The 21,184-nt window shown below is 39.2% G+C and overlaps 1 protein-coding gene across 1 annotated transcript; it reads left to right on the top strand.

Annotated features, from left to right (window-relative positions):
• The first annotated feature begins 11,109 nt into the window (after positions 1-11,109).
• Positions 11,110-18,091, top strand: LOC117420756 (alcohol dehydrogenase class-3-like). Its single transcript, XM_034034368.2, has 9 exons — positions 11,110-11,208; positions 12,174-12,275; positions 13,453-13,594; positions 14,147-14,234; positions 15,020-15,239; positions 16,469-16,729; positions 16,862-16,994; positions 17,075-17,213; positions 17,718-18,091. The coding sequence occupies exons 1-9, from the start codon at positions 11,191-11,193 to the stop codon at positions 17,740-17,742; spliced, it is 1,128 nt and encodes a 375-aa protein (XP_033890259.2). The 5' UTR covers positions 11,110-11,190; the 3' UTR covers positions 17,743-18,091.
• The last annotated feature ends 3,093 nt before the right edge of the window (positions 18,092-21,184 follow it).

Below are 21,184 nucleotides of genomic sequence, written 5' to 3'. Positions count from 1 at the left end.
TCCGGGCCTTAACATGTTTTTTTTGTTTGTTTTGTTTTTGGAATAAAATTACAAGAGAAAAAAAATGGAATACATGAAAAAAATAAGAAAACAAAATACCCTGTAATTCGTTTTGGGTTGAGGGCGTTGCCACTTGCACCCACGCTGGGGGAGGACCCCCATACCCCCCTGCACCTGAAAATTAGAAAATGAGTGCAAACAGCCAATCACCTTCCAGATCTGGCGGGCTTCTATTTTGCATAGATGCCCGCTGGAACGTTGAAGTGCTTAACTGTGAATTCACAGTTAAATCAATCCGAGCATAAATACCAGCTTTTTCCCTTAACATTCTAATCTACAACTAATCTAATAACATAAAAAGCTACTTAAACATACTTTCTGACGCTGGTCTAGAGACAAGCAAAATCATGTCTGACAGGACATCGTAATTAAGGCTCAATTCGCAGCTACTGGACAGCAAATCAACAGGAAAGACACGATTGGTCCACAATTCTGCCATCAGCTGGATCCAAACAACACCCTCCCTCAAAACCAGCTAGTCAAACTGCCAACCCTGCTTCAGTTCTTTCCGCACCAGCCAATCCACTCCCTGCCAGCTTGAATGATGCCCCGCCTCCAACAACAAGTCTCGACTCAATACTACACGGACTATTCGACAATTGTACATGTCCAGATCAAATATAATAAGAGTAAGACCCCAATAAATAAATATGTTAGCCAAATAATAATTTTAATAATAACGTTTTCTCTACATGTATGTCATTTTTCTATTCCTATTCCTCAGTGGAAGGTTACCCGGCGAAATATCAGAAGTTAGAGGTAAATATAGGTTTTAATTTTTTTTTTTTAAAGAGAAAATAAAGAAATAAAATCATTTTCTAATAGCGTTAGAGCCCTCTCGATGCGGGCTCTACCGTGTGGTGGATGACCGCGACTGGGGTTATGTGTCCCGAGCCGTGGGCTCTACGTGTGGTAGATAATCTTGATTTACGGCTCAGGACGCAGAACTCCAGTTGCGGTCAGGATAGGCCTGAAAGACAATCGAGTTTGATGACGTTTTTCAAGTCCAAACATCCAGAGAAAGATGGTGAATCGAACCCGAAACGAGCCAGAGAACTGTCAATGCCGGAGGAGAGGAGTGAGGGGCAAACTGCTCCTGATGGCGATTCCGGCTAGCAGCGCTGTCTGCGCTGCTAATCCCACCAGTTCAGCATCACCACCGGCACGTCCTCCACTAGCTAGTAGGCCTACTAGTGAGTCAGACTCGGCGGGAGAGGGGGATGGGGTCGGGGAGGACAGTGCATCCACCGACGAAGTGCCCGGAGCAGGTGCAGTTTGGACGGGGGTTCAGTTCAAGAAAAAGCAAAACATATAACCCCTGGCTTGTCATGCAAAATTCAAAGCTGAGCTGTACAACATGCAAAAAGGTAAGGAGCTTGGGTCCGGAAAAGACTGGAGGGATGAAACTAGCAAAAGAGTGGGTGGAATGTACAGTAACGTCCTCTGCCTCCGACGTAAAAAAACAACAAAGAGCCCTCAGAAAAAAGGTTTTTGAACATGCTCGAACCAAGGCCCATTTAGCGGCAGCAAGCATTGTAGCCAAGGCTAAAGATGACACCTTAACACAGATTATTGTTAACACTCAAAATGATCAAATAGACACTACATCCAGAGTCTTCCGAACAGCTTACAAGGAGGCTAAACGTCACAGGCCCGCTCATGGCTTTGAGCAAGAAATTGACTGTCAGGAGTTAAATGGACTTGACATGGGGAGAATTCTCCATTCCAATGTTGCTTGCTCTAACATACAGCAACATATTTCATCCGAAATGAAGGGAAAACTATTTGAAAGAATAGTACAGTGCTCCCAAAATCAGCTTAATGCTGGATGAGGCTACTAGTTTGAATAAAAAGAGTGCCTTGATTGTATACATCAGACTTCAGCTGGCAGATATGGATGTACTTGCAAACATTTTTGTTGATCTTGTGGAACTGGATGATTTATCTGCTGAGGAAATTGTCCGTAATCTGTTATCTGCGTTAGAGGGTGTGAAGTTTACTGAGGGCTTTCTCTCCAAAACCATCATTGGAATAATGTGTGATGGCGCGTCTGTCATGCTGGGACGCGAGAGCAGAGTAGCAACAAGGCTCCAGGCCCTCTTCCCTAATATGACTGGCAGTGCTCGACACACAGGCTTGAGATCACAGTAGGCGATGTGGTAAAAGAGATGGGAGCTATCAATCATTTTAAAATACTTATGGACAAGCTATATGCGCTTTATAGCGTATCCAACAAAAACAGAATGGAGCTGAGGGAGTGCGCAGAGAGTTTAGATATTCAGCTGTGCAAAATCGGCAGGATCTTCGACACTAGATAAGTGGCTTCCAGTTTTAGAACTGTAGAGGCTGTGTGGAAAAATTACCTGGCTCTTCCCAAGCATTTCACCGCAGCAGCTGAGGATGCCTCCAGCGACAGCGTGACCCGTCAGAGCTATAGTGGCCTTGCCATGCGCATATCCTCACATGCGTTTGTTAACAATCTAGACCTTATGTGTGATGCACTTCAGGAACTATCTGAATTGTCACTCGAGCTCCAAAAGAGAGACTGCACAATTATTAATGCACACAGGGCAGTCTTTAGGGAAGCGAGGGAGTTCAGTGCAATGTCAGAGTAGCCAGGCCGACACACACAACTCAGCCAGAGAGGGATTCAGGAGAACTCTTTCCAAGGCATGAAACTGAATGGTGGAAGACCCAGCAACAGAGTCCTTAATCAGAGGGAGTTTTTCGAGAGCTTGGCGAGGAACATGGAGGCTAGAATGTTCTCTCAAGGAGGACGGGCGGTGGACAATACAGGATTCAGCCAGTTCATCGAGTTGCTGAAGGTGCTTTACGCGCAATACTGGCCCCAGGACGCAGGAGCACTGTACGGAGAAACAGAGATAGAATCTCTCTGCCAGCGGTTTGGCATTGACAGTCCACGTATGGTCATACGGGCCTACAGGCAATACAGGGACACCAATGGTGAAGGAGACATTCCAGATGGACTTAAGGAGCTGTTGGTGTCGGTCAGCACCATCCCCATCTCCAGTGAAGAATGCGAACAGGGATTTTCTCAAATGAATCTGATTTGCACCTCAACCTGCGCTTCCCTGCATACCTCCTCCATATCAGGACTACTCTTTCTGAACCTTGTTGGCCCACCCCTGACCAAATTCAACCCAGTCCCCTATGTGAGGTCATGGATTGCTAAAGGACACAGATTTGGCACAGACACCAGGAGCAATATGTGTGTTCTGCTGTAGCCTACATTGATTTATTTTATTTGAAGTTATATTCCGATATTGTGATGTGTTCTACTGCTACATTGACGTCTTAAATTATATGAAATTCAGGTCTTGTAAGCCCCACAGCTGAGTAGCCTATGTGGGCATATGGTGGGTGTTCTGCAGTGACGTCTAAAAATGTTGCTGTACATTGATGTCTTGAAAATTAGGCTAGGAGAAATTCGGACTTGTGTAAGCCCCACAGTTACTCGAGTAGGCCTATGTGGGCATACTATAGGCTATGTGTATGGCAGGTGTTCTGCAGTGACGTCTAAATGCATTGAATTAATTAGCACCTTGAAGAGCACTGTCCATTTCAGCACCATATATAGTAGTTACTTGGCTGTTTACTCTGTCTGCTGCGCTGCTACATTGTGTTTATCACTTTTTTTCTCATGCGTTCTGGTACCTCAGAGCCCCCCGGAACACCCCCACTTTCGCGCTCACTATGTGTTCCGGGACCTCCCGATTTACAAATTAAGCACTGATCCCTCCCCAGAGCTCTTAAATGTTTATATACAGTCCATATTAAACAGTCCAAGTTTTTGTCCATTAACTGGGTACTCAGAAGTGTTATGGAATTAAAGGTTTTCAAATATTCCGTCTTTAAATGAAAGTGCGCAAGTCCGCCATTAAAGGAAAGGTATTTCAATCTGACCTGCGTCTGCTAATTAATTAATTAACCAATCAATACTTTGCATTGACAAAAGCAACCAATCCTGTAAGTTACCTGCAACTGCCAAGAGCCAATCACAGACTGTCAGATCCACTGGAGTCACAGACACAGCATCTTTCAACAGCAACAAAGCGAGACAGTTCAGTAATATTTCTCCATTCATATATATATATATATATATATATATATATATATATATATATATATGTACACACACACACACACACACACGAGAGAAAGGCTTTGGCTGAAGGTAGAAACATGGTGATAGGAGGCATTTTAGAGTGGTATTTATTGAGAGATTTTGGTAATTCAAACTCCATCGTCTACGAACTGTTCAGTAATTGCTCCGTTCAGTCAGGCAATGTCCACATTATAAATAGTTTAAAACCCTAACAAGTTAATAAAAAAAATTACAAAATAATTAATCGTTTTTCTCTTTATATGTATGCCATGATTTATATATATAAACAACGGTAAAAATCGTTTTCTAATAGCGATAGTGCTCTCTGGATGAGGTCTCTACTGTGTGATAATTGACCTCGACTTCCGTTAGCGCCCACGCCATAGGGACAGAAATAAGTCTGCAAGCATGAGTAGATGAAGGTTGGTGGTGGGTACAAACCTGTCTAGTAGTTGGTGTCTTCCAGAGCGCTGCTAGGTTTGGATTTTCTCCAACAGCCTCTTCTTGCAGGTCTCTCCTCACTGGACTCCCACAGCGAGACTCCTGGCCCGTTGGTAGAGAGGATGACACTTCGTGATGGTGCACAAATAGGCTAGATGTCTATTATTCTAACTAGATAGATAAAAGCTGTGCGTAAAACAATCAAATTGCAAATCAACCTCTATTTAATTCAACCACACTCACCTGGTACTAATAAAAAACAGTAAATCACCTAATTAAAACAACACCACCTTTATAATGTTACTTAAATACAGCTGATGTTAATTACTTGAAGCAGGACCATTTACCTAACTGCCTCTGACTCTGGTTACCTGTAGACTGACCACTAGTAGATTCACTTAGCTTAAGTAGGCTCCACCCTCATTTTGGTAGGGAACTGGTTAACAGCTGCTAAACTGCGTTAAAGACATTACTTAAGCAATGCAATAGTTTCACACAATTACAAAAAAAAGCTTTGAAAGTTATGCAAAAACACACACTATCAGAACACCATTAACTTGTTTTTGTTTTTACTGATCTAGTACCTTGCAAAGACAGCAGTTGAAAAATATTATCCAGTTGATTAGATTAACCTGCAAAAGTGAAGTTTTAATCTTATCAAGGTTTGGTCAGGGAAAAATGTTTAAACAGTTGCATTTCTTTGTTACTCTAGTGCAAAACAAATATGTTAAGGGACTTGACTGACTACCAATATTTGAATGACCCCAGTAGAAAGTTGTTTTCAAGTAAAGATCTGACTTACAATCAATCTATAATTGTATTCACCATTACATTTAGTTATGAATCTGTTTCATGTTTACATTAAGCCTCATTTTTCTTCTTTACAAAGTAGCTTTTGCAACAGTCACCATCAGCATTTCTAGATTTCTTACTTTCTCCAAAAGATGTGAGCGAAGTTTAAAAAGCGTTTTTTTGCATGTGGCTTTTTTGGGTTATTGAAAAAAAAATTATCAAAAACATGCCAATGATTCATGTACCACAAGTGCAGTAAAATTGATAAGAAAAGCCATTCACCAATGGTATCTGAGAGATATAGATAGATAGATATAATCTCTATATGTGTCCTTTATCTACCCTCTGTTCCTAGTGCAAAAAATAAATGTCAGGATGGAGTACATTTAATATAAACGCTAAACACATATGTTAAGTCAATACAATTGCAAGAAATGTTATTTAGTTGCTGGTAAACCTATATACCTCTTGGTTTACAGAATATTCAAGCTGAGTCATGTGAACAGCAGATCAATGACCCTAAATACGCAATTTTGGTCAAGGCTTTGTTAATGTTTTTATATTTACATTTTGATAAGGGTTTGATAAAAGTTCACTGACAGTTTATTTTAATGTTGTGACTAGCATAAATGACCTATCACTTCATTTTGCAAGTTTGTTAGCCTTGATTCTTCAGTTACAAACAATAGTTCATGGATAGCTGCCCATGGTAAGTTCTGTTTCTAATAAATAAAACAGCTAACCAACATGCAAAAAATGGAAAAGCTCTGATTTGTGTGTTTTCCACTATGAGGATACAGTACTCGGGTCTTCTCCATATTGGTTTGCACCTACAGTATTGGCATCACCGATGCAGTTTTAGCAGGGCAGAGGAGTACCTTTCCAGGTAAAACTCCACTTAACACACAACACTGCTTTACATCCATTATTATTTATTTCTTAGCAGACGCCCTTATCCAGGGCGACTTACAATTTACAAGATATCACATTATTTTACATACAATTGCATTATTTTTTACACATTATTTTTACATACAATTATCCATTTATACAGTTAGGCTTTTACTGGAGCAATCTAGGTAAAGTACCTTGCTCAAGAGTACAGCAGCAGCAGTGTCCCCCACCTGAGATTGAACCCACAACCCTCCGGTCAAAAGTCCAGAGTCGAGCCCTAACCACTACTCCACACTGCTGCCCATCTATCTGTATGTCATGCTTTGATTTCTGTATGTGTGTGTGTGTGTATATATGTATATGGATAACTGCTTATCCAGTTGTCCTGAAACTTGGTATAAACATGTATCTTAAGTTAATTAATGCTTATTCTATACTGAAAGCTCCAATTCGGAATTCACTGTGTGGATCTATGTTGCCGACGTACTTAACTAAAATGTTCATTGTGGGCATGTTCTAAAATATTAAAAAAAAAATAATTAAAACAAAACTCAAGCCATGTTACAACTTGAACACAATGAGGAACACATATTCACATTGTGTTTTGGATTATAAGTTAACCAGTTACCTGTTACTAAGTAAATGTTTTAAACTGGCCATTGCCATTTGTGCTGTTTTATCCTAATGACCACCTTGCATAACTAATTGTAATGTGTTTCTGTGCATTTAGATTGGTGTATTTTGAATCAATAAAATGTAACTTGTTTAAGCCCATACAATATTTTATAAAGTTGTGTATCTTTTATAGAAATCAAAGATTCTATAGAAGTTTAGAGTTCATGTGGTGGTTCTATAGAAATATAAACATTTTTATAGAAAACTAGTTTTAATCATGAGTCATTTGAGTCTTAATTATAGTTTATTAATTATAAATGTTAACCTATAGGTGGGGTTCAGGGGGCGGAGCTAGGCACCAACAACCTATCATCTGCTGTCACCAATTAAACCTACCTTATTTAAACATTAGTCACCTCTACCTCGCTGTCTTGTGTTTTTTCGTTTTGGGCTTAAACCTAAGCGATTTCAAGACCCATCTACATTTGCGTACCTCAATAATGGAGTACTTACAGCAGTTGTCATCGGATTCTGAGGATTCCCAGGATTTTCTGTCATTAACAGATCATTCTCCTTCAGCTTCAATCCAGGGTCCATCCAGTCTCCGTTTTTTCTCCCCTTCTGCTATTTCAGTTACATCTGATCAGGCTCCCGATCAGGCTCTCGACCAGGTTCCAGTACAAATGTTGCCTACCGTTCCTGCCACCCAAATATCGAATCTGTGGCGATCCAAGCGTCTTCGGCCTCAGGACGCCCCTCCGGATCGATTGTTTTGGAAGGACTGGCCCATGAATAAATTGATAAAAACCCTCCTTAAAAATGGTAATCCGATTCCGGCAGGGAGTGATAGAGAGTCTCTTTTCATTCTCTATTGCAATTCAATCTCAGCAGAACCAGTCTTTCCTCCGAAAAAACATAATCAGCCGCGCCCAGCCATTCAGCGTCCTAAAACAGACAGTAGGCAGTCTATTCCGGATCTAGCACCCCCACAACTAGCACCGCTAACCAGCAGCCAGCCATTGAAACCCAACACTCGCAAATATTCAACGAGGTAAAATCATTTATGCAGCCTTTTTCCGATACTCTATCTTCGGTCAGTTCTCAACTGTCGGATTTAGAGAAAAGGGTGTCTGTTATGGAACAGGGAAAACAATCTACAGCGCAGTCATTAATTTCAGCATCAAATACTGCAGCGCCACCTACAGCTTCTTACGGTCCAGCCCTAATTTCAGCCAGCGAAGCAGATCCTCCAATATACAACCTCGCTACTGCATCTACATACGGATCCTCCTCTCCAAATGCAGCTAGACGTCACACTATATCTCCACAAATCAGACGTGTCATTCTCGAAGATTTCCAAATTCCACAGTTTGCTGCCCTCAGCTCTGCAATATCCAGCAGCAACGCCTCAGTTCAATCAGCTGATTTTCAACTAAATCCAACTATTAATAAACTTCTTAATTCAGCTCAAGATTACATGGCATCAGCACTTGCTCCATCTACCAGATCCTCGTACTCTACAGGTTGGGCATGTTATGTAACTTTCTGTTTACAAAGCAGGATTAATCCTACTCCATTCAACCAGGACTGGATTATGGCGTTCATAGTGCACGCTAAGGACTCTCTACATCTGGCACCAGCTACAATCAGACTATATTTGTCAGGAATTCAGCATCAATTTCGCTTGATGTCCATCAATTCCCCAACTCTATTATCAATTCCAGCAGTTCGTCTCCTTTTACGAGGAATTTCCAAGTGCTCTCCGGCTCCTTCTTCTGCTCGCTTGCCTATTTCTATAGACATTCTCAGTAAATTGATTTCAATTCTCCGCCACAGCTGTGTTTCTCCATTTGATGATCTAACTATGGAAGTCATATGTCTATCTGCATTTTTTGGATTTTTGAGATGTTCTGAATATACAGTTCCTTCTCTTGCCAGCTTTCCTACCCTAGGTATCCGCTGCAGTGACCTCAAGCTCATCCCAGATTCTCATTTCATCTTATTTCTTCGCATTTCAAAAACAGATCAACTACGGCAAGGACAATGTATTCAGCTTTCTAAGATCAACTCTCCTCTGTGTCCCTTCACTTCCATGTTGAAGTACATTGCAGAACGCAAAGCCATTTCATCCTCAGACCCTTTGTTTATCAATTCAAGCCGGTCCATTGTATCAAGGCATTGGTTTTCAACACACCTTTCCACCGTGGTATCCAGAGCAGGTCTTCCTTCGCAATTCTACACTCGTCATTCATTTAGAATAGGGGCAGCTACTTCAGCTGCAAAAGCCAACATTAACCATCATTTAATTAAAAATATGGGGCGCTGGACTTCATCAGCAGTTGAAAGTTATATTCGTTCTTCATCATCTGAAATATCCTCCGCACATCAGTCCATTGCTAGTATGTCCGGAGTGGGGACGACCATTCTGCCTGAGCCACCAAAGATTTCCCCCTAAGAAATAAAATTAAAGAAAGGGTTTTTTTTTTCTTTCCACTGTGCAGAGGGTCTTCACATAGTCATTAGGGTACAGTCTACTAACCCCTTTGTCACGTTAAGTGTTTGTTTTCTTTCGTCTAAATGTTTTCTCTTTTCTTCTTTCTTATGCATTGGCGGTTCTCTCTTTTTTCTTCATGTTGCGTCAGCGGGGAGCCGGGGGTCCATCTTTTGGGGGGTTAGTGATTCCACTTTCTCCAACCCTTTGTTAAGCTCTGCTTCATTTACCTCATAGAGGAGGGTTCTCCATGAGTCAGAGGGGACCCCCAGCCAAACCCTTCCATCTGCATGTATGTTTCTTTTGGGATTCTTCTTTCAGGTCTGATGCCTCTATGTGAGGGTCCCCAAGCGGTGGCATCCCTCGTGTTTGTCGGGTCTCCTCAAAGACGGTGGCCCCTCTCCTGTTTGTCGGGTCTCCTCAGCGACGGAACCCCCCTTCTATTATGTTGGGCTTCAAAGAGGTGGAACACCACACATTATATGTTTTAACAAATACTAACTTTATGTTTTCTTTCCGGTTTGCGAGCCTCTTCGTATGTCGGGTAACCTCAGAGACGGTGCCCCTCTCGTATGTCGGGTCACCTCAAAGACGGTGGCCCCCCTCCTGTTTATCGTGTCTATCGATCAAGTAAATGTTGGGCCTGGAAGAGGCGGAGCCCCTCTCTCCATGTGTATATGTTTACTAACTCTGTCAATAAACACTATCAGGTGGCATAGCTCCGCCCCGTGAATTGATAATTACAATGGTAAAAATCAATGTTGTAGTCATAAGAAATTAATCCACACCTCTACATATGCATCATTTTAAAACTACAAATGGACTTATTTTGAGAAATGTACACATGTAGCCAACAAATTAAACATAATCTAGTTTATTCTAGGAATTTAATTATTTAATGATTGTACCTAATATTCTGGAAATTAACCAGTAGTTAAAAGCATACAGTTGACATGTTGGGAAGTGAAAATATTATCAAACCAAGCACGGGACACAATTCAGGTTTAGTCTATTTAATTGTTTGTACTTTTTTTTTTTGACACATTTTATTGTGTTACAACATTCTGTTGGTGGTGCAATATGATGTAAAGTGACAGACTCCAACAATACAATTCTTTTTACTGAAACTGGCTAATTTACTAATTAAAATGTATGTGTTTGTATGTTCATTTGCTTGTCAGATTTTTTTTTTTTTTTGCTGTTTTTTTATAGGTACAACAGCCCAGCCTACTAGCCATGGATCATTAAGAATTGGACAATGCAAGTGTTCTTTTCCTCGTAAACAATTAGTATATTTCTGTGTACTTAACAAATACATGCATACAATATATGCAGAACCATACATCTCTTCACCAAATGTTAATGTAATATAATTTACTTTTAAGATTTGTCTAGAGAGTCTTGTCTACAGACTTGATTGTTATTAGATATTGTCAAGCAATATTGTAGTACAATCCTAATTGACTGAATCTTCTAAACATTTATCATTGTGGGGGGAAACTAAAAATTACAGATGGTTACATTATTTACTCTGCAATACCTGTTAATTATTAGCAATTATTGGAGTGTAACCAAAAGAACTGACATCTGCATGTTTTCCTTGATATTAAAGTTAGCTATATGTGTATTGCAATTGTAAAACATTGACAGCCCTCATCATTTTTTTTTTTTTTATCAGAGTAATATAAAGTGCACTGCACACAAGTGGAGACAGATATCTTCTGCCAGTTATTATTTTTTTATTTTCAACTGTCAGTTAAGTCTGAAGATCATGGCAACAGCAGGCAAGGTATGGAGTGATTGATTTTTGTGTCGGCATTCAAAATAGTTCAGTGGCGATTGTATATGAATAGATAAGCAGATGCAGGTAACAATATTATTATTATTTATTTATTAGCAGACAATAATAGGTTAGTATCATGCACACATATTGTAAATGGTGTAGCTGTTTAATACTGTGTTGAACCTATGGAGATGCCCTGGCACTATGGCTTAACTAGCATATATTTATTGTAGTAGTTTACACAAGGTTACGTTTTATGTTTTTTTAAATTTAATTTTATGGTTTTTGTTCTGTATAGTTTGATTTGTTTTATTGTGATCACAAAATATTTAATGTATAGTAATATCCTGTAAATAGTTTACCTTTCTGAACTATAATTATATGGCTTGAAAGCATTGGGCAAGGAAATTACTGCATACATACTGTATTACTTTTGTTTTATCAGGGAAAATGAATACCACCCTCAAGCTAAAAATCACCTTCACAAACTGTATACATCTTGCATCTCGTCTTATAGAGATAATATTATAATCTTCCCCCTTTTTTAATCCATTTACAATGAAACTCAAAAGGGCTTGTGTTATTGGAGAAAGTGGCAACAACACACTCCCTTGAGAGTAATAAGAAATGATTTGAGAAATGTCTGCAGAAATTAAACAATTGGATGCTTTCCACAAAGTACTGAAAAAAGCATGAAAATAAAAGTGAAGTCACAACTAATCATGCTTTTATTTAATGATCTTATTGGTTTGTTGCTTTTAACTAGTGTTGATTTGGATTTGGCTTTGAAACTTGGCTGGCCCGGAGGTTTAATTAAACTCTTTTTTTTTTTTTTTCTCTCCGTGGATTCTGGGAATGCATTTTAACATCAAAGACCTTTGGGGTTAAAATGTGACTACTCTATTCTAGAAAGTGTAATATTCTTATTGTAGCTGTATTTTAATAGAATAACTAGCTAGTTTATTGTGCAGGTTATCAAATGCAAGGCTGCTGTCGCTTGGGAGCCAGGGAAGCCCCTGTCAATTGCGGAGGTGGAGGTGGCACCACCACAGGCTCATGAAGTTCGCATTAAGGTAACATTCATTATGTTGTACATATTAATTATCATAAGCTGAATTTGGAGTAATGTCAAATCTATACAGAGGAAACAGAAATGACAGCTTCACATCCCATCGGTCATTTTACATAAACCCATCAGAAATTCAGCTTTTAGGAGTATTTTCAGAAGCAGCCCCTGGGTGAAAAAATGGCATTAGTTAGGCCTGGTAAATAATGATCAAAACAGAATGACAGTAGAGAATAATTCAAAACACACATAATGGGGAGTTAAACAGATTTAAAGACTTCAAAGTCCAGTGATTTTCATTTTATTTTGTGCACAACCAACATGACAATAGACCCGTCTGATACTGTAGATAAGAATTCCATAGGGATTTTGACCGTTTAAGCCCTAAGTGTGGTCTTAATGTGTCGCACATTAATTTTACAAGACCTATCTACACGGTCTGTCAGTCTCTTAAGTAATTGTAGGTAACAAAATAATTCCATGAATTTTACTTATTTTGCAACTCTATTAGCTGCACAGGTCCTAAACATATTTTCAGCAGCTAGTAGGTTAATATCTGATAATATATGCCTGAAGAGGTGAGGACAATGTCACCTACCAGGTGAAATGACCAAGCAAGTGCACATGTGTTTCTTTCAAAATTGAACATCTGAGACCTATATAACCAATAAGTGCACAACAGGTAAGTATAGGGTTAAAGGAATTTTTGTTGGCTACAGTCCCTTTTAAAGTGTTTTACTATTGCTTGAAGCCTCTTGATATACACATACTAGCAAGCCCAGCAGTGTTCGTATCCATGCATCATATTTTCTAAAACGTCAAGTATCCTGTACTGCTCATCTTGAGCCAAAGGCCTGATGTGGATTCAGGTACGTCTGGCCATGATGATTTGTGTATTTAATCATTTAACTTGTCAACACTACTGAGTCAATTCAATAATGAACAAGGTAAGTAGCAATTAATTTATTTGTATATTTTATAATTATGACCTAAAGAGCAATATGGAAGTTGTGCATGACACAACACACACAAAGGCAGCATATCTCCTAAGGTGAATTTGTCAGCATGGCTTAAGTGAGTGTTTAAAAGAGTAGCCTAGATTGCAAACACACAAGAGAGTCAGTTCTGTCAGTGAGATCCACCATCTATATACATACTTAATGTATGGATCTTTTACCAAACAGATTGTCGCTACTGGAGTGTGTCACACTGACCTCTACTTCCTATATGAAGCTGGTGAAACAAAGCTATTCCCTGCAATCCTGGGACATGAAGGAGCTGGGATTGTAGAGAGTGTTGGACCAGGAGTGACCAAGTTCAAACCAGGTGAGATGAAGACACTTTGTTAATCAGTAACAGATAGGCTTCTGGTACATAAAAGGAAGTCACCTTCAACATATTTTTATGTGGAAATTATATTGTGTCTGCTTGGTTTAAGTGGCTGATCTTAAATGTGTTCTTTCCGTTGACATAAGCCAATCACATAGTGTTAACAGCACAACGCGGTAGATTCGTGTTATATAATCACTTCCTGTGCGGTAGATCACATCACCTGGTTGCAGCTTCTGCACCTAATATAAAGTACATGCAAATGTGGGTAAGATTTTTGCTTTCATGAATTCTCAAAATACCCAGGACATATGGGTATTCTGAAAAAACATGCGCCCTACCCAACAAGTGCACACTTTTCTCAATTTTTTACCTTGTAGGGTTATCCCAATGCCTAGGGAGTACTGTACATTGGAAACCTATTTAATGCTTGTTGAAGTTCAGCTTACCAGCCTTTTACACAGTCCTGTCCTAACCACAAGAAACAATTTTTATTGGCTCAATTCCACTACATAGTGTAACATTCTTATTTTACTGTATCTTTTCCAGGAGACAAAGTTATCCCTCTGTTTGTCCCCCAGTGTGGGGAATGCAAGTTCTGTCTGAGTCCTAAAACCAACGTCTGCGATAAAAACTGGTAATTAGGTTTTGCACTATCTTATGTAACAAGTGGTCTCTCAGAAAACAGTCAGACAGATTTATTCTTTCGTTGATGTACCCGGCAACCCCACACACAGCAAGCAAGCATCCTACCACTATGCGAAAGAACTGGGCTTGTCTGCATTCATGGGTTTAGAGCTTTTAACTTGTAATCTTATCTCTCCAACAAGTGACAGAATCCGTTACAGCAGGGGATCAAACAACACTGCCCGTTGCACTGAACAACGTTTAGATGCAATTTACAGCTCAGATGCTTATACTGTACTAATTTGGGAGGAATGACAAACAGCTTTCTGTAGAATACCTTATTTCAGATTAATGTTTTTACAATCATTTGAAAAACGGTAATCTTTGTTTAAAAAATTTAGTAATTATGAATATTTAATTAAAATAAAAAAAATACATATCAAGTATTTTACCCCTTTTTCATGACAGGCCCAAATATATCATGTGATTTCTGAGGAATTCACCAGGTTCACTTGCAAAAGGAAGCCAGTCTTCCAATTCATGGGAACCAGCAACTTCTCTGAGTACACTGTGGTCTCTGACATTGCATTGGCCATGATTTATGATGCTGCACCTTATAACCTGTTCCACAAGCCACCTTATAATGAGGGAGTACTAATACTTTAGTGCAGTATCTCTATTTTGTGATCTGCAATGCAGGCAGATTTCAAAGTGTTTCATGTATAGTTTAGCACAGGCAGCTGTAGCAGGTTTTGTCACCGAAGGTTGTTTCAATCATATCTCTTGTATTGGCAGGATTAGCCAGGGTGAAGGCTTGATGTCTGACAAGACGTCCAGGTTTACCTGCAAGGGGAAGCCCATCTACCACTTCTTGGGGACCAGCACTTTCTCTGAGTACACTGTAGTGGCTGATATCTCTGTGACCAAGATTAATGACTTGGCCCCTCTTGATAAAGTCTGCCTGCTTGGCTGTGGCATTTCCACTGGGTATGGAGCTGCACTCAATACCGCCAAGGTTACTGTTGCTCTTTCATTTAAAATATTACTGAAGATCAGTGAAGTTAATACAGGAACAGGCAAGCCTGAAACAGATACTGTCATTGGCAAAAATCTGAATTCATTTTTGGTTGTTTAGTATAAAAAGTAATTGATACATGGAAACATTAATACCAGTTAAAAATACCAATTTTGGGTGGCATTACTTCCTGGAGGTATTAGCTATCAATGTATTAGGCAACCATTGAATTTTAAAAAAAAATAAAAATTATGGTAGTGAAAAAATAACTTAACACACTGTATACAGCTGGTTGTCTTAAGAGTTTCTGAAGCAAAAGGCTGTTTATTTGTCTTGGTAGAAATAAATGTATTGCAGTAAAGGCTGCATCTGCTATAATATTCAGGTAAAATGGCCATGTCACTGTAGCATGTTAAAATGTTTTGAATGAATCAATTGTTAATATCCTCTATTGGTTCATTAAGGATATGGTTTTGGGTCTTTATGTCAAAGTACAATTTACAGAGTATTAAACTGTTCTAGTTACAAAACTAGATAAAACCCCTTAGGCACACCCTTTGAGTCCTGAAATCAACATTCTGTTTGTTACCCGTTTTGTATCATTAACTTGTTTTAACCTGTGGAGGACTGGAGCAGGCTGTTTTACAATTGCTGTGAACATGTCAAGCCCATACAGTAGTTTTGGGTTAAACACCTTTGGGTGTAATCATTTACAGCCACCAGAGGTCAGTATAGAATAGAATGCAAAATCACAAGGCTCTTTGAAACAGTCCTTTAGTGGTGCAGTTAAATCACTATAGTGCAAAATTAAAACACAAAAAACATTCATAAAAGGCTGACCAAGAGGGAATTTCAAACAAGGCATCTAACCCTAAAATCAAATACCTTCTAGCAGCTGAAGTACCTGAACAAAACAGGAAAGCAAACAGATCCCAGCCCAGGAGGTATGCATTGTTTAACTCCCAGTCATATCCAGACACAGCCCTTGCATAGCCTGAAGCACCACCTCCCAATATGGTGTCCAATTAACAACTTTTCTGCCTACTGCTCTGGAAGAGCATACTTTGTGCAGCTTACCCGCACCCCGTCGGGAGGTGTGATTTCTTATAGCCTGTCGTTAAAAATGGTACAAATTGTCCTTTGGACTATTATGTCCCCTACGTTCATTTTTTTTATAATGTAGCCATTTTGGTGGCCTCCTCTCACCCCCTTTCCCTCCCTGGCTGCAGGTTGAACCCGGCTCTTCCTGCGCTGTGTTTGGCCTGGGAGCCGTGGGTCTTGCTACTGTGATGGGCTGTAAGGCAGCGGGAGCCTCTCGGATCATCGCGGTCGATATCAATAAAGACAAGTTCATTAAAGCAAAAGAATTCGGAGCAAATGAGTTTGTCAACCCCAATGATTACAGCAAGCCCATCCAGGAAGTACTCATTGAGTTGACTAAAGGAGGTGTGGACTACTCCTTTGAGTGTGTGGGCAGTGTTACTGTGATGGTGAGTTCAGCCTGGTCAATATAAAGGCAAAGGTACTTTGTTACATTTTTGCATATATGGAGAACCTCTTATGAAGTCGTGATTTAAAAATCCTAGAACAGTCATAAATGACCAAATACATTTGATTTCCAGAGAGCTGCCCTTGAGGCATGTCAGAGAGGCTGGGGAACCAGTGTTGTTGTTGGCTATACAAACGTGGCGGACATGTCGACGCGACCGCTACAACTAGTATATGGACGAACATGGAAGGGAACATATTTTGGAGGTAAGGGTTAGAGCCAATTTAGTGATCCTCTTCTAGTTGTTTTTGTTCTTCTTCAAGCCTTGTTTTACTGATTCTCACAGGATGGAAGAGTGTGGAGAGCGTACCTACGCTGGTGAATGATTACATGGCAAAGAAAATTAAGCTGGATGAGTTCATTACCCACACTCTGCCCTTGGACCGTGTTAACGAGGCATTTGACCTAATGACCTCTGGGAAAAGGTATTATGTGCACATTTTCCTTAAATTGGCAAGCTAGGTATAATAGAAGCTTTCTAGCTGCATTACTGTCCTTTTGGATAATTGGAGCACAGACATCCATTCATTTATTAAGCAGCAAAATTCTATGTAAACTATGTAAATATACCCTCCACCATGCAGTTATACTGTTAAATGTGCACTTACAGCAATGCTTAGCCATCGCAAACCAGTTACTAATAATGGCTGCGTGTAAAATTTCCGTCAGTAATAAGACAATGCTACTTGATTACCAGTATTCCATATTTAATAGCCAACAGTATATAGCAACAGTTTCTTGAGGTCTGGAGCCACCCTGTTCTTTGTTGCACCTTAACCAAAGGAACCTCCCAAGAGTCAGTTATTTAATGAGCCCAATAAAACCTGGACCTTGAGGACCAGATTTGTGCACTCTTGGTATATAGTGTGTTTACATACATTTTGCAACAGTCTAGTATTAATAAATACTTTTTTTTTTTTTTCTTTCAGCATTCGAACAGTCCTGAAAATGTAGGAAAGAGTTTCAAGCAACCTTTTGATCAAGTCATTTTTTGTTCTTTGGCATGCTGATCTCTTATCTGAAATGGGTGTTTAATTTCCCTAGATCATTCTATATAGTTTATATGTGATCAATACACAAATTAAAATACATTCTCCGAAGGATGCAATGGGCAACAGTAGCAAAAAGTACCTACTCCAGTCTAAGTACCTCTTCTATTTTGAATGGAGAAAACCTCATATTGGAACCCAACAGCAATGTCTTGGTCTCCTAAGCACTCTTGTGGTGGTTCTCTGTTTTGAAACGTTGCCATTGATTTGTCTCCTTTCACAGAGTATGAAATAAAATACTGGAGCAAACGCTTTGGAAGTATGGCTCATTATTATACATACAAACATGTAGTATATTCAGAGTGACTCCAGTAACTAACTAGGCTGACATTTTATCAAACATGCTTCACAATCAAAAGTCAATTATGTTGTGATCTGACATTTTGGAACTCATATTTTGACTTGGAGAAATCAGAATTTTGTTAACTATGGTACATTAATATTACCTTACATTTGTCTGACCTGAAACTTGTAACCTTCCTTTATCAAGGACCATGCATTTGCAATACTGCAGTAATAAGGGGGTCAATAGTTCACCTTCAAGAGTGGCTCTATTTTATATCTGCCACTGTTACGACCATTAAAGAGTAAGTCACTTCAAATATAATTGTAATTGATTCTCTACAATTCATTCACTTTTATAATGTTTGCCATGTGTGGCTCTTTCATTTGCTTTAATACAGAGTTAACATCAAAGTGATTCCTTGCCAATGGCTCCCAGACCAAAATGCTTGGGAACCAAATCCAGTTGTTGGATGCCAGTTTAATAGCAAGTTAGCTGCCTCCACACCATCTGCAGAAGGTCATATACATTCTCAAGCATTGGAACTGATCTTTTGAGCACTTAACATTGTCAATTCAAGCCTGTGTGGTAAGCAATGAAATGACTGTCCAATCTCGCTTCTCAAGAGAGCTCCTACCCCCTCCTCTAGCTCCCATATTAACACTGGCACCATCCGTTCCAAAAGCACTTAATTGGTCTTGCCACAAATCTGAACATTCTTTGTCAACCTTTCCAAGCAAATTCTTGGTTGTGTTTAAGATTCCTTGAGCATGACAATGATTTAGTTCAGCTAAGCCTACCAGACGATTCACTACTACACCTGCAGAAACATACCTACAGTACACAATTACATTATCTCTCCCAGCTACATCTGTTCCACAGTTTAAACAGAAATGTAATTTGCACTGTGAACCACTTTATGCAAATCTCATCTTATTTCTTCAGCAATGACAGCAACAAATTCAGCACATGCTGTATCATTGTCATATGTTTTGGATACATCCAAACCATTCTTCTTCATGAGAACAATCTGCTAGTTAAATTTAGTGAATGGCAATTCTTTCTACTGCAATCATATAAGCAGCATTGGATTTCGTTTTTAATTCCCAGTGATTTTTTTCTGTATTGATTTCAGTAGAATGTATCGTTGCTCTGGCTATCGATGTCTCGGTTGGCGTACACTTTGCAATGCCCTAGCATTTGTATGCTTTCTGCTTTCACCGTGCCTTTTCATGGTGTTTTTTTTTAAATGGCGTGTTCACGAAATAAAATCAATTTTCTCTGCAAAAGCGGGTCCTGCCTTTATGCATAACTGCCTTTATGCATAACCATTGTAACGTAACCAGGCAAATTATTGAAGCCAATAAGTCTTAAACTACCGTACAAGTTTTTCTGTTGGTGGTGTACCTTGTCTGAACAGGGAGGCTGCTGCGTAATTACCGGTAAATCACCTTCAGCAAACTCGACTCGCAAGACTTACAAAGTCTATACCTACAGTTGATGCAGATTCTGCAGTACTTGTGCTAGATGCAGCATACGAACTGGAGAAAAAAAATCAGATGTTTCTTTTCAACAACATGACTCGAAATAAAGCTCTTTTACTAAAGTGCACCAGCAAAGTCTACATTGATAATGGGAGACACAATTTCTTTCAGCATGGTATGGCGAATTTTTAAATCCTCCCTTTTTTATAATTTCTTACAGTATTTGTGGCACGTTTTGAATGACACGTGTGCAAAACATAACACGTTCCAAGTTTTATTTTTTCCATATGCTTTCTCAATAAAGTTCAGTCTTTTTTACCATGGCTTTTTAAACTGTTTTTTGTTTTGTGTGCAATTTTATTTGTTATCTTTTTATTCTTGTTTTATTCTTGTAGTGCTGTTTTATTGCTTGTTTTTATTCATTTATTGCCGATTTGTATTTTTTGTGAAGTGCTTTTGATTTCCAAAAGGCGCTATATAAAGTCTGTAAATTATTATTAGGCAGATGTATATAATTTGTCATCAGAACAGTTCTCCTTTGCAGCAATGATCTTACTGTGCTGGTTGAATAAACCCATGTTCCTGACCCACAACAAGTCTGTAACAATTCGCATGGTATGGCGAATTTTTAAATCCTCCCTTTTTTATAATTTCTTACAGTATTTGTGGCACGTTTTGAATGACACGTGTGCAAAACATAACACGTTCCAAGTTTTATTTTTTCCATATGCTTTCTCAATAAAGTTCAGTCTTTTTTTATATAAATAACTAATACTCACTGATGTTGTCACCATGTAGAATAAGAAATACTGTGTGTGTGTGTGTGTGTGTGTGTTATGTTATTTTTTCTGCAACTTCAGTTCTTTCATTTTCAATCTAACGGGCCTTCTCACACATTACAGTAGTTAAAAAAAATGAGAGTAGTTACCTACACGTAGATGCCACAGCGCATTCACGCACTGACACGTGGGAGATTGACGCTTGTTGGTGCTCTCGCTTCTATGGAGCGCCATTTGTTGCCAAAACTATCCGGTCGTTAGTTTATCAATTCGTTTGTCAATTAGTGAATTGGTCAATTTGTCCAGCAGTTCGTCCATAAATGTGTCAATTCATACAGTAATTCATAAACGTATTTGTTAATTCATCTAACAATTCATTAATTAATTTGTCAATTCATTAATATGAAACTGTATGGACCTGCAAATTTCCAGTCAACCAGACAAACTTCCAACTGTCAATCTCGCACTGTGCCGAAAACACGGCAACCTTTCTAGCCAATGGGAGCACACACTAATATTTTAATCAACGAAAATCCAGCCTCACTCGAAACTGCTTCAGCCAATAATATTTAGAAGGGCGTTTCAAAAGATATTCTATTTAACAAGATACTCGCCGCCGCTGATTTTCAATGGGGACTTCCGTCTCACTGCACGCAAAGCATTGTGGTCTATAGAGATTCTATGGAGAGTCAATGTAGGCATACGAAATGTTGCTTCCATACACTACTACTGTAAAATGACCAGCTCCTACGTAAAAAATGTGTATGTAATCAGCCTTCTCATTTCCAGCCAGCGGCCACC

This window comes from Acipenser ruthenus, chromosome 1 (genome assembly GCF_902713425.1).
Source record: "Acipenser ruthenus chromosome 1, fAciRut3.2 maternal haplotype, whole genome shotgun sequence".
Taxonomy (NCBI): Eukaryota; Metazoa; Chordata; class Actinopteri; order Acipenseriformes; family Acipenseridae; genus Acipenser; species Acipenser ruthenus.
Note: the sequence above shows the minus strand (reverse complement) of the source record. Positions and strands in the feature narration are given on the sequence as shown.

Coding starts and splice junctions, on each gene's coding strand:
- LOC117420756 (XM_034034368.2), top strand. Junction 12,276..13,452: donor CTCATGAAGTTCGCATTAAG/GTAACATTCATT, acceptor TTTACCAAACAG/ATTGTCGCTACTGGAGTGTG. Junction 17,214..17,717: donor CTAATGACCTCTGGGAAAAG/GTATTATGTGCA, acceptor TTTTTCTTTCAG/CATTCGAACAGTCCTGAAAA.